Source organism: Myotis yumanensis, unplaced genomic scaffold (assembly GCF_028538775.1).
Source record: "Myotis yumanensis isolate MYYU_CA2020_CCGP unplaced genomic scaffold, mMyoYum1.0.hap1 SCAF_8, whole genome shotgun sequence".
In the NCBI taxonomy this organism is placed as follows: Eukaryota; Metazoa; Chordata; class Mammalia; order Chiroptera; family Vespertilionidae; genus Myotis; species Myotis yumanensis.
The window spans coordinates 72,652,112-72,666,570 of record NW_027223759.1 but is presented as its reverse complement, the minus strand read 5'-3'; the positions used below and the strand labels follow the sequence as shown (position 1 = coordinate 72,666,570).

The following is a 14,459-nucleotide window of genomic DNA, read 5'->3' as shown; positions in this document are numbered from 1 at the left end:
TAGAGTGGCATAATAAAAGAGAATTTAAAAAAGATGATTCTGTGACATGTGAAATTAATTTAGAAGGCTCGTGTTGGAATAAAGTCGGCCAGTGAGGAGGCTGCTGTAGTGATGAAATGGCAGCAGCTAGAGGGAAGAGACAATTTACAGAAGGATTTGGAAGAAAATTTTCATAGGATTTTGTGACTGAATGGATATTGTAGAGGATAAAGAAAGATGAGCCAGAAATGACTAAAAGATTTCCAGTTGCAATAAAGAAAGCTGAGTGAATATATTTACCTTGCCTCTTTCCCAAATTTCCAAGGAAATGAACTAGGAATGTGAAAACCAGAATGAATGCCAAGAATCAACACAATTTGAGAACCTCTAGAAGATATAAAGAAGAGTGAATCAGATGATGGAAAAACCAAGTGTGCTCAGCAGTCTGTAACCAAAGGCACGTAAGCACTGTAAGCCAGGGTTTACCCCACCACAGAGTACCTTCTTCCCATCCCCAAGCTTGGCACAAGTGGAGCTGGAAGTGCCTTGCCCACAGGCACTAACTAGGGCAGCTACCATGATGCTGCAAGGTCCGCCATTGAGTAGAAAGAGGGCTGAGGCTTCATTCACATTGGAATTAACTATGGAATCTGCCGCTGAAAGCTTCTATTTACACTGCTAGACCTGTAGAGAGAATAAAGGCAGTTCCTTAGCTACTATTGTCCCAAAACAATTAATACAAACCTAGGGAGGAAATATGGGGAATCTAATTCACAGGAATGGAGTAAATTTTTTTAAATCAAGATAATAGTATATACAAATGTATGCTAAATAAATTTGAAGATACACAAATAATGCATAATTTTATTTTAAAATTAATAAGAGGAATTCCATAAAGGTTGAAGAAAAATGTCTGAATGGATAAGTAACCATAAAGGAAATGAAATGTTTATAAAAGGTCTCCTTGCCTAAAAGAAAATGACTCAAATGATTCCCAACAAATTTCCAAGGGAAAAACAATTCTTAATTATTTTAACTTCTCCCAGAATTGAGGGGGAAAAACAGATTTTTTTCTAATTGTGATCCTAGAATAATCCCGAGGCAAAACCTGATGTTTCACAATGCTATATTTCACTTATGAGTATAGAATCAGTGTTCCTAAATAAAATACTAAACATAAAAACACATTTATCAATGTATTAAAACATAGATAGTTTAACTTTGTTTTAAGCAGCTTGATTTTAGGAAACCTATTATAAATAAATATAAACAAATTAACATTTTAAAAACATAACACCATTTTGAAGAATGATAAAAATGTACCTGAAATCAACTTCTATGATCAACACAGATTTATTCTAATATGGAAAAAGTACATTCTTAACTTGATAGATTATTTATTAGAAATGAAAAGCAAATATCATATTTAGTAAAGTTTAAAGTTGGAATCATAAAAAAAATCCACTTTCACAGTGTTAGTCAATAATATTTTGAAGGTTCTAACCAGTACATGGGCAGAATGAATTTGAATTTAAGAGTCATAAAAGTTCAATACGAAGAACAAATATAAAATTATTTATAGATAATATGATTGTCTATATATAAACCCAGAAGAATCCAATTAAAAATTATTAAAACTAATAATCCAGTTCAGAAATAGAACTGATACAGACAAATGTACTAAAATAAATAGCTTTCCTCATATTCCAGAAAAAAATAATTTTTAAATGTCAGGCATAGAAATGGTATCCACAACAATGCCATAATACATAAAGTATTCAGGAATAATTAAATAAACAATTGTGCGAGAATAATATAAAATGTAATTAGAAGTTTAAAGGCTGTAGAAAAAATGAATTAAAAATGGGGAATTATTTAAAAAGGAAAATCACAAAGTAAGGAACACAAATTGTTATTAATTATGAAAACACACTTCACCTTCCTATTAAGTTATATATAGTACATTTCTTTTTAAAACCTCACCCGAAAGAAGGGATGGGGGATGAGACAGAAAGGGATAAGAAAAGGGAGAAAAGAGGGAGAGAAAGAAAACATCAATGTGAGAGAGAAACATAGATCAGTAGCCTTCCGTATGCTCCCTGACTGGGGATCAAACACGCAACCTTTCAGTACAGGGGCTACGCTCAACCAACTGAGCCACTGTGGCTGGGCTTTATAGGATTTTTTAAAATAATGAGGTGTTTTTCTCTAACAAATTGGCAAAATTTTTAAAATACACTATCTGGATAAAGATATAGGTATGCATATACACTGTAAGTGGTACTGCATTTCAGGGAAAATTTATATTTATCTAAATTAATATTGTATATTCCCAGCACTGGATTAGTATTTTCAATTTTCTGAATTCATTTTATAGATTAAAAATTTTTTAAATACTTCAACACAATTAGAAAATTAATAAGGGACTGATTAAATGATTATGGCTCATCAATGCCATGAAATACTAAGGCTTCTCAAAGATATGAATTATTCTACATTGTATTAAAATGGCCACAATATATTATTATATTAAACTACTAGAGGCCCAGTGCACAAAAATTTGTGCACTGGGGGGGGGGGGGGGGGGGACCCTCAGCCCGGCCTGTGCCCTCTCGCAGTCTGGGACCCCTCGGGAGATAATGACCTGCTGGCTTAGGCCTGCTCCCCGGTGGCAGAAGGCAGGCCCAATCCCTAAGTGCAGCCCCTGGTCAGGCTCAGAGCAGGGCCGATTGGGGAGTTGGGGCGCCGCCCCTTGTCATGCACAGAGCAGGGCAGATTGGGAGGTTGCGATGCCACCCTCAGTCACGCTCAGGGTAGGGCCGATTGGGGTGTTGGGGCACCGCCCCCTGTCACACTCAAGGCAGGGTCGATGGGGAGGTTGCGATGCCACCCTCAGTCACGCACAGAGCAGGGCCAATCAGGGGGTTGGGGCGCTGCCCCCTGTCATCACAGAGCAGGGACCATCAGGGGGGTTGGGGCTCCGTACCCTGTCACGCACAGAGCAAGGCCAATCGGGGTTGGGCGCTGCCCCGTCATGCACAGAGCAGGGCCCATCAGGGGGTTGAGGAGCTCCCCCCTGTCACGCACAGAACAGGGCCCATCAGGGGGTTGGGGCGCCGCCACTCTCACACTCAGGGCAGGACTGATGGGGAGGTTATGGCTCTACCCGTCACACACAGAGCAGGGCCCGTGGGGGAGGGGGGGGTTGGGGCGCCGCACCCTGTCACACACAGAGCCGCAGGGCGATCAGGGGGTTTGGGCGCTGCCCCCTGTCACGCTGATCCTGGGGGCCGGCTGGATTGCCCTGAAGGGTTTCCTGGATCAGGGTGGGGGTCCCCACTGGGGTGCCTGGCCAGCCTAGATGAGGGGATGATGGCTGTTTGCAGCTGGTCACACACCCTTCAGGGTGGGGGTCCCCACTGGGGTGCCTGGCCAGTCTGGGTGAGGAGCTGAGGGCTGCTTTCAGGCTGGTGGTTGTTGATTGAAGCTCCCAACCGCTCCTTTTTTTTATTTTATTCTGGGCCAGCTTTAGCTCTGGCTCTAGCTCTGAGAGCAGGTATCTGGTTTGTTTCGGTTCTATAATCGAAACAATGTATAACTCCAGCTCTGAGATCCCGGCCTATATTTGATAGAATGTTTCAAACTGCCAGCTCAGAGGCCGGCAAGTCAGGCGGGGAACGTTGGAGTCTGCAGTCCCTGGAGTAAGCAAGCCTCATGTTTGCTTCCAGCTGCCTGGCTGCCGGCGGCCATCTTGGCTGACAGTTAATTTGCATAAGCATATGCTGATTAGCCAATGGGAAGGTAGCGGTCATACGCTAATTACCATGTCTCTCTTTTATTAGTGTAGATGTTATAGAACATTATGTTGTGCTGATATAAGAATGATGATAAAAGCATACATAGCCATAATTTCTGGAATGATACACATTGTTAAACTATTAACAGTGAATACCTCTTACTGTGAACAGGCAGGGGTGAGAATGGCTATTATAAACATTTCTGAATATTTAAAAATAATAAACAAAAATCTCTGGTTGGGTTCGCCAGAAGCAGACACCCGCCCAGACTGGTGTTTGAGTGCAAATGATTTATAATGAACTGCTCCAGAGACGTCTGCTACAGCGTGGGGCAGTAGGGCACAGAATGGGAGGACGTCATGGAAATGTGTGATGTCAGGCCACGTCCCCTTGAGGGTAGCGTCAGCCTCCTCCCACGGGGACCCTCCAGAGTATTAGTTAAATCTGGGAGCAAAGGAGCAGGGCTTTTCTCATCCTGGCCCCCATTAGTCATGTGTCAGGAACCACCCTGGAGGGAAGGAAGCAGAGTGCTTTCTGGCGAGGTGCATCCAACACCTGAGGGCATCCTCTGAAGGAAAGTCACAGGCGCCTAGTAGTAAAATAAAAACGCAAAAGGGGGCATAGAAATGCCAAAAAGAGGTCCAAAAAAGACTTGAGTAGAGAGCCAGTAACATCCACTATCATATACTACCTGTATAATAAGATACATATTTTCATAAACCGTAAGAAAGGGAGAGAGTGTGAGAGCAAGAACAAGTATGTTACCGGTAAAGCAAAACTGTACATGAACACTCACAAGGTCTGCACATGTGTGAGCTCCTGCAGTAATAGATGGCCTCCCCCCACCAGAGAGTCCGCACCTGCCCTTTAGAAAATAAGAATTACATGGCCCTTATTAGAAATTAGGGCCTTTCTCTCTCTCTTTTTGTCCATGTCGGGCCAGGCCCATGATTTTAATCTGAAGTGGTAGAGGGTGCTATCTTGAGAAATCAGGGGAACTCTCAAATCCTCTGCTGGTCCTAAGTGGAACCACATTACTTGCCATCAACTTACCCTTCAAACTACAAAGAAGCTGGAGCACTGGGCTTCAAACTCGGTGAGACTAAATTCTAAATAGAACTCCTAAATAAGGAGCACATTCCCAGAATCCGTTTGTTCTGTTTAACTTGTTTGATTTGATGACAAACTTGTTGAACACATTCCTAAAATGAATGAGCTGAGGTTTCCACCTCAGCATAGCCCACCATTCTGGGTATCAATGATGGGTCTCACAATGTTCTGTCACAAATGGGTGCTGTCTTGACCTAAGGACTGGGCTGGATGGGCAACTCAAGTGTCCCCATTTGTGTGGTCTACAGTCCAGCTCTGAAACCTTCAGTGCTTTGTTTCTTCACCTGCAAAATCGATGCAATAACTGCTCTGTTTACCTTTCAGAGCCAATGTGAAGATGAACCACATGATTGCACACGTGGAAGAATTTTTATACCAAGTCACTTGTCTGGACACAAAGATACCAGATTAAAAAGGAGGAGGTGGTAACTTCAAGATCTGAATCCACGAATGTTGGAAGCACTTGTTCAGGAGGATGTGTGTGGCTTTGGTAGTAAAACATCCAGGTAACAATGAACAGTAAGCTATGGCGATGTGGCCTTGGAGCCAGAACGACAGGGTAGGAACTGGGGTGCCAATTTGGAAGTCATCAACAGGGGAGCACCCCTATGGAGTGCACACCTTTGGAAACTTCACCTCCCTTTTCATTTCTGTGACCATGTTCCTTACACTGATCCCCAATGTCTTATTTCTGGATTACCCAAATGCAAAACTTTATTCAGGAAAATGATCGTTACTACAGAATGTTATGAGGTTGGTGGGAGTCCTTATTCGCTTGTATCCATAATTCCTTCTAAATACTGTGCAGATTTTCATAAGCAACTGCTTTCACTGACTAAGCCACATACACACAAAGGTGGGAGATAGAATTCTGGAATGGAAATCACATGGGCTTTTAAAAACCATGTAAATTACACATGCAGTCTCTCCCCTCAAATAATCTAGTGTGGGGAGAAGCTACAGCATTTGGACAGGTTCAAGCCTGGGCACGATCCTCTGATGGCAAAGCCATGTGCGAGTCCCAGCACAATTACAGCCAAAGGCTATAGTTGTAAACTTGACCTTAGGGTCCGAACCTGTGGTCTCACGTGGCTGAGTGATATGGGCTGTAGGAGGTGCAGCAAGTAAAAAAAAGCTTGATTAGATGCATGTAATTGAGTAGATTCGAAACCCTTAACAATGTTGTAACCACGCCCTTACTTTGTCTCGTGGCATCTGGCTATAAAATGAAGACTCGACTTACAGGCAGAGGCGCTGTCTCTCCATCAGAGAGGGCAGTGTCCCACCTAACCCCGGCTTTATTCTCTTGTCTGTCTTTTCTAAATCCTTCACCGCCTTCTCTCAGGTTCACCTGTGGCGGTGCCAGCTCGGCACAATCTAGACTATTTCTTTAGCTACCTACTGTTTTGATTGACTAAATATACATCTATGTAACTTAAGGGTAAAACAGATGAGATTTTAAAATGGTCAGTATTTATGACAATGTTTGAAAGTCACAATTTTATATATTCTTGCATGAAGAGATTTACACGAGTGTTTTTAATGACCTTAGAATCACTTATTTGGCCAAAAACAGCAATATCACACAGTCAAGGTTGATTTTTAAAGACATTTACATTGTTTAAAGCATAGCTGGACTGCACCCAGGAGTCAGGCTCTTTCAGTTGGCTTGTTTCCTCATGTTAAGAACATTAACGATTTTCTCTACCTTTGATGGGTCTCACATACCAGTTATTTGTTGGTTTTCTTTCAAAAATGTTGTACCATCTACCTCCAAACTTCTAAAAGCTTTGGAGTTAGTTTATAAGAATTCCTGATTTAAATAGGCTAAATTCCACTGAGGCATACAAAGGTCACATACTAGTTTTCTGGTTGAAGTATAGTATTAAACAGTAATGTTCCTTATTTTAATAATTAGAATTTAAGTAAAAGCCAATCTACTTTTTATTTCAATTAAAACAATGACTTAATTGTTACTAGTTTACAATTTAAAAATTGCATCGAGGAAGCAAAGTCCTGAATGCACCATTTTAATAAAATTTTATTGATTTTTGTTTTTTATGTGTTAAATAAGTGTCAATTCCTTTTGCCTAGCATCACTAAATTTTCCTTTTATATAATCAGGGATAAAATTAAGCAGTTTTGCAGTTTTAAATCTACCTCTAAACATATAATGCCATTTCTGATGTGGTTAACAGTATAAACTCCATGTAAAATTTATATTTAAAGCAATTATGTTTGTATAAAAGACATTAAATTGTACTGTAACTTAAGATGTAATTCATAAAAAATAAAAATTCAGAAACACTGTTTAAAAAGGAATAAGTTGGAAATAATTTTTCATCTACTTTATCACTAATGACTTCATTTTACAGATGAGGGGTCCAAGGCTGTGACATGACCTGCCAAGATACATACACACCCACATGTCCACCCTCCCATGCACACCCTGGAACCTATTATATTCTGTTTACTGCTCTGTCCTCATAAAGACTCAGTGTAAGGCCTGGGTCAAAACAGTCAGTAACCATTGGTTGAATTTGCAATTTATTTAGAAGTAGAACCCAGGTCATTTTTTAATCTTCACCCAAGGACATGCTTTTATTGGTTTTAGAGAGAGAGGGAAGGAGAAAAAGGGAGGGAGGAAAGGAGGGAGAGAGGGAGGGAAGGAGGGAGAGATACCTCAATATGAAAGTGAAATACTGACTGGTTGCCTCTGGGGATGGAACATGCAACCCAGGCATGTGCCCTGACTGGGAATCGAACCCGCCACCTCTCAGTGTATGGGGATGCTCCAACCTACTGACCCACATGGACTAGAGAAGAACCCAGGTCTTTTGACACTACATGCATTGTCCTTTCCAACACACACCTGGAAACATTTAAAATGGCCTTCTCTATCTTGTAGTTTATTGGAGAACAGTATGTGATAAACTGTGTGAAAGAACTTGAAAAATGTAAGCATATGAAATCTAAGACAGCATTATTATCGTTGTGGTTTAAGTTCATAAAACTCCTCACTTCTCTTTCCATAGGTCCATAAATCTAAGAAAGGCACAATTTACAACAATGGCAATTTTAAAGACAACTATTTTAATTTATTGAATAATCTGTCTAGGAAAAGATATCCTACGGCTTTTGGATTTGAGTAACAAAACTTTTTGTTTTTAATAGTAGTTAACGAAATAGAATTCTTTACTATATACTAATCTTACAGCATAAAAAACAGTTACTTGAAGGTTTTTATCTAGATTTTCATACATTAAAAATACCATAAAATGGAAGTTTTCAATCAACAATATCTTAGAATACTTTCTATAATATGAAATCTATACTGTAAATTGCTTTAGATCCTTTTTATTGAGCAGGATAATGAACTAAGAATGGAGTTGTCATCAACACCATTGTTCATATCACAAGGAATAAAAAGTTCAAATAGGTTCTTAATAACAAAGACTCATAAAAACAGTGACTAGGATATCTGAATTTGGCACAGTTAAAAATATTCATGATGAAATAGTGTTACAAAAATCTTACAGTGGTGCAATACCAAGGTTAAGTGGAAAAAATAATTTAAAACAATTTGAACATATTACAATTTACATTATAACCACTGTGCAAGAATAACATAGAAATTACTTTATTAAATCATCATCCTGTGTACTATAATAATACCTGGAGAGTAGCCTCACATGGGTGAGTGCTCAAAATCATTTGGACCAATTTTTTAAAGCAGCTTTAAAGTAATTGACTCTCAAATCAAGATATTAAATGCCAGCTTCTAACTGGCAATAATGCTTATGGCTAAGATAGAAATGAGATTCTTTACAGAAACGCTGACACAGCCCTAACTGGAAGCACTTGACTGTGCGGCTGTAATTATTTTTTCAAATCTTACCCAGCAAAGCTTCAGGTAAAGAAGTCTGCAGAATATGTAAACAGTAAGACAGTCCTAGAGCTTTTACAAAACCACAAACCTGTGACACATTTACACTCATCTTTGATTGCTGCTACTAAATGACTAAATCATGAAAAAATGTATTGATTAGCTCTTCAATAGGTAAAAGGTGGGTAACATTATAATATCAACATTTCTTAATTCATTCGATTTGCAAGTGCTACACATTTTAAGCTGACAATGTAAAAACCTCTAAAAGGTTTTTTCAAAAGAGCCTTCTGCCTTCTTTAGCTTTTTGACCACTAGTCAGAAACAATAAAAAATAATTAAGAAAAATATCCAGAACTAAGCTATAAAATAAGTTCCCATGAGGAGTCAGTTCCCGTGTGGAAGGCATTTAAAACTGAACCAGGTAACATAATCTCAGAATAGGCCAAAGGAACACAATTTATCCCAGGTGGTGAGGGGCTGGAATAGAACACTTAAATGTCTAACCCTAATTCTCATTTTTAAAAATGCCTAACATCATGATACTTTAAAAGAGGAGTTAATTTTAAAGCCCAGCCAACTTTAAATTATAACCATGAAATGATGTTTTTTCTCCTTTGAACAGACATCTAGTCAACAGATGACTATTGATCCTACACTGGGAAATACCGATTTGATGTTTATTGATCAAAATTCTATGAGGGAAATTGTGATTTTTGAATGAAAAACAGTCATGAGTTATCTATCACGTCTTGTACAGAACTGGCAATAAATAAATGATATAATATCACACTAAACAAATATAAAAATTATTAATTTGTTACGATAAACAAAAATATCCTTAAGTTTATGTGGCATGATACTATGTAATGAGAGTCAACTTAGAATTCTAACACCTGCTTCATAAGTATTTTGATTTTGTAGTCTCCTCAACATTTTCTAACTTGCATTACTTTTAATTGCTATTTTACTTTATAAACTAATCATTATATCACAGGAAAATAAGTAGAAATGTATAATGAACTTATTTTAAAAATCATAGCTAGATTTTGTCTTAATGTCAACCTAATCGTTCATTTAATTTAATCTTTTCATAATTTGCATTTTACTTAAAGGCAAAAACCACACATATTATGAGTTATAAATTATGCAAATCTGTAAGAAGTTGTCATTGGAGAAGTCTTTACTCTGGACTATGTCATGAAATAGCACTCAATTTATTATCATATTAATTTCAAATGGTAATTTTCTCTTCATTATATGGCAGAAAAGAAAGAATGCACTGTTAATCTTTTTATACAGATAGGTTGCTAAATAAAAATTTCTAAGAAAATAATACATTCAGGATTGATATTTAAATTTTGCAGGTGCGTAGTAATCCTATTAATTAAGTATAGCAACCTCTCTAGTAAAACACTAGACACAGGCCAGGAAAACCCGGCAAACAGGTAACATACACACATATGTCATAGGCCACCTGCAATATTTATCAATTCGGTTTATTGTCTTCTCAAAAATTTGAAACATCACAAAAATAAGTAAAAACATTACAGTTTTTGTCCTAGTGTTATGGGGTTAGTAACTTATGTGGGTCCAACTCCCGAATAAGGCCGCTTTCAGATGAAACAGGCAATTTTCTTAAAATTAAATTTCAATATCCCCAAATGAATCCACTACTCATTAAAAATATTTAGCATTTTTAAAAAGTATATTCTTCAGGCTGGCAGTGCGGGCAGAAAAGTAAAATCCACTTCCAACAATAACTCAATCTCACCCCTGCATTTTGCCTACGAGGACAGATCTACTAAGTCTTTGAAAATTTTAAAAAAAACCTAGTTTTAAAATAATGAAAACATGTTATCCAATTGCTTTTGGGACTTAGCAAAGAAGTTTAATATCAGCTGAAAAGGGTACAATAAAACTATAAGCCATCTGAAGGGCCAAAGTATGACTTGTCCTTCTTGGTACTTGCTGGGGCGGGGCACATGGTGGGACTGGGGGTGTTTTAATGTAGACCTACCCTGCCCAGCATCTCCCCTTCCCCCGCAGACCCTAACCCCTGGAGTTGTAAGGCTGGAAACAGCTCTAAGAACGTGGGCAATGTAAACAGCCTTTATTGTCCAGAAAGATGGCAGCGTACGTGATGTGCGCTTATCACACAGTTGCAGCTCCCCACCTCACTCACCGTGATAAAGTGCTCCCGGAGCAAAAACATTACAACCCAAGCACAATCCAAAATGGATTAGAATTTGACACAAGCTTCCTTAAAAACGAATCAATCAATCCGTGCTGCAATATTAGAATCCAGCTCTTCAGGAGTGTATGCAATACCTTCACGATGTAGTTCCTATTCCTTATTGACTATGGAGGTGTAGAAAAAATCCAATATTTGCAATATGGTACCTGAGAGGAGAACTTTTTCCTAACACATGCTGAAATACATCGCCTCATCTTTAAGAGCCTAATACAGTGGAACAGAAACACAGTTCATGGCCACTAAATGCGAAATTAAATGAATGGACTCAGATATTCATGAAGATGTTCTGAAGACCCTCCCTAAGTCCCTGATTTCCCCAGGCTTTTAGAATTTTATTTACATGCACCATTCAAATACTGCTCTATTATATCGCCTTTTATTGGACTCAAGAGTAAACATTTTTAAAAGCAAGTGATGCTAAAGACTAATGTGACATATATGTTGCTTGCATAATGCCTGACTTAAATGTAACATTTACTTTAACATGCAGCGTTGCATATAGACAGTATGTGCTGGTTCACTCAAGGACACTTTGGAGCGTCGCAGCATTTCTTCTTGATGCCAGTGAAGACTTTCCTGGTTAATGCTGAGCAGGTGACGCTAACTCCCATGTAACAAGAGTGGACTGGCCTTTCCTTGCAGCAACGTCTCCCTTTCTAAGACCTTTTGGAGTCTCTTCCACCCTCAAAACTTGCAAAGTATCTCTGCCTCTCCAATATCATACATTTCATAAAGAAACTTTCATAAGTTAGTTGATCTTTCCCTGAAAATACGTAATAGAAGGAGATAGAGGAGAAGGAAGTAAGGAAAAAAGGAAGGAAAGAGAAGGAAGGAAGGAAGGAAGGAAGGAAGGAAGGAAGGAAGGAAGGAAGGGGAAGGAAAGAAGAGGAAGGAAAGAAAAGGAAGGAAAGAAAAGGAAGGAAAAAAGGAAGGAAGGAAGGAAGGAAGGAAGGAAGGAAGGAAGGAAGGAAGGAAGGAGGGAGGGAGGGAGGGAGGGAGGGAGGGAGGGAGGGATCGTCATTCTCTAAGTGCTTGGGTTTCTTATCTTGCTTTCACAGCCCGGAGCGAACTGTCTCCTGTATGAGCGCCCAAGAAACCGTGCATCTGGAGAAAACCCAACAGCACCCTGTCAAGACCGGTGCCAGCAAAGCAGGAGGAATCCATCACAGACGCAGACCGAGCCCAAGTAGTCCCCTTCTGCGATTTTACTTTAAAAGTTGTCTTCCTGGAGGTCTTATTCGGGGATCTCCCGCGAATGTAATTAACTAGCAGTACACACAGTGCACAGGTATATTTCAGAAGGAGGAAACTGGGCGCCACGGCGGGGGGCGGGGGGGGGGGGGTGAGGGCAAAGAGCAATGAGATACAATGCCCACAGTCGCCTTTGCCTGGCGGGAGACCCTGACTCACCTCCTAATACCCTCCCTCGGCGCCCCGGAGCCGAGCCGCCCAGACCCGGCAGGAAAGGTCTTGGGGGGCATACATACGGCGTACAGATGCCAGAGGGGCTCTGCGCGGAGTTGGGTGTGAAAGTTACATCCCGCGTCGCAGCCAGCACCAGCACCAGATGCAAAGGGAAGAGAAATGCAGTCTGCCCCCCACCCCAGTCGGTCTTTTAGCCGAGTTTCCCCCCAGAAAGGTGCCACTAACTGGCCGCGTAAGGGGGATGCACGAGGCAGTGGTTTGGGAGCAGTGTCTGCGGGCATCCGGGCAAACCCCACGTGAAGGATAAGAACCACCAAGCCCCTCGCTCTGGGCTGGAGGCAGGTCTGTCGGCCCATCCTCACCACATCCCTCTCCCCTCCACCCCTCGCGGCCGCTTCTCAACAAACCTCCGGCTCCCCTCGCGCCTGCTTCCCGGCGACTTTCCGCCGACTTTACCCCCCAGCCTTCAAGTCCCGACCCTCGCTACGCCCTCACCTGCCCGGCGGTCCCTCCACTGCAACCCCGACTCTCACCTCCAACTCCGAGAGGCACCCCCCAACTCTCTCCCCTGCGCGCTCTCCCAGCCCCGGGTCCGAGCAGCCCGCGGCTCCGCTGCCGATCGGCCGCCCGTGCGGTTTTCCCGCCGAAACGCGTCCCGGCGGGCGCGGCGGGCACTCACCAGCTGCAGCAAAAAGCCGGGGACCACGACGAGGGGCAGCGGCCGCAGGCGCATGGTGCCGGCTGGCGCGGCGTCCTAGGAGCTGCGCGCCCGCGCCGGCCTCTGGCGCATCTCCACTTCGGGGGACCGACTGAGGCGCCGGGGCCACCGCGCGCGCTTCCCTCCCGATCCGAGCGCAGCGCCGCGCCCCGCCGCGCGGGCCGGTGGGCGGGCGGGAGGGGAGGGCGGCGCTCCGGTCGGGCCCCGCGCGCGCCCCTCCTTGGAGGGGATCTGGGTCTGGGGGAGCGTCCGCGGCGTCCGCCGGCTGGAGGCGGCGTGGCGGGCGCCTGGGTGCCGGGTTCCCGCGCGAGGCTGCTCAGGGATCCGGTCTCGCCGTGCGTGTGCGGGTGCGGGTGCGGGTCCGAGCTGAGCGCGCCGGGCGCCCGGCGAGGCTCGGTGCCTCCTCCGCCCCTGCCCAGCAGAGGGCCGGGCTGGGTGGCTGGCGCCCTCCTGCTAACCCGCTCGCTGTTCTGGGCGGTGAGAGCGGGGAGGTCTCCTTGCGAGGATGCGGGAAGGAGGGTCCCGGAGAGCACCTGGGGAGTTAGGGGGCGGGGTGGGGGGGGCGAAGGCTGGGTCCTGGGCGCGGCAGGGTGTGGGGGCTGCGAACTGGAAAGGCTGGGGCTGGGAGCCGGGCTGGAGCTGGGACCCCCGGAGAGCGCCCGCTCCTAGACAGCCCTGCCTGGGAGAGCGCCGAGCAAGGGGTGCAGAGTGGCTCTGGCGCGGCTGCAAGGATCTCGGAAGTGGAAACAGTGGGAGCCAGGAGGGACCTGGAGGTGGGGCAGCGGCAGGACCGTGAGCCAGGAGTGGCGTCCTGGCTCCCTCGGGTGAGAGAATTGTAGAGACAGCTGGGTGTCCCGGAGACCCGCGGAGCTGGAGCTGCGAGGACCCGGTGCCCGGCGAGGGAGGAGCGGATAGAGGAGACCCCTCTGCAACCTCCCTCTTGGAGAGGGGCGTGGTGAGGTGGCAAACCTGCTGCTGGTGATCCTCAGCCCCGTGTTAATAAACTCTCCTTCGAAGAGATCCTTAACCGTTAACTATCTCTGTGCTGGACACGCGAGTAGAAAAGTGAAAAGTCAGTGTGGCTCGCGGACTCCCACGTTTGCGGTGGGTGAGGATGTAGACATCGCCCATCGGCCCCTTTATTGAACAGATGGGACATCCAAGGTCCGGAGAGGTAGTCACTTCTCCAGGGGTGAGTCCCTAGGCAGCTGCTTCAATAGAATAAGCAAAGCAAACCTAGTTCCTACACCCAGAAGCACAGAGCTTTCACAGGGGAAAGACATGTTG

General features: G+C 43.4%; 1 protein-coding gene across 1 annotated transcript in view; it reads right to left on the bottom strand.

Annotated features, from left to right (window-relative positions):
* NXPH2 (neurexophilin 2) overlaps positions 1-13,187 on the bottom strand; it is a 105,017-nt gene extending 91,830 nt beyond the window's left edge. Inside the window, exon 1 of the mRNA XM_070423504.1 lies at positions 13,134-13,187. Within this exon, the coding sequence (XP_070279605.1) occupies positions 13,134-13,187 (54 nt within the window). The remainder of the gene's footprint in view (positions 1-13,133) is intronic.
* Positions 13,188-14,459: the final 1,272 nt, after the last annotated feature.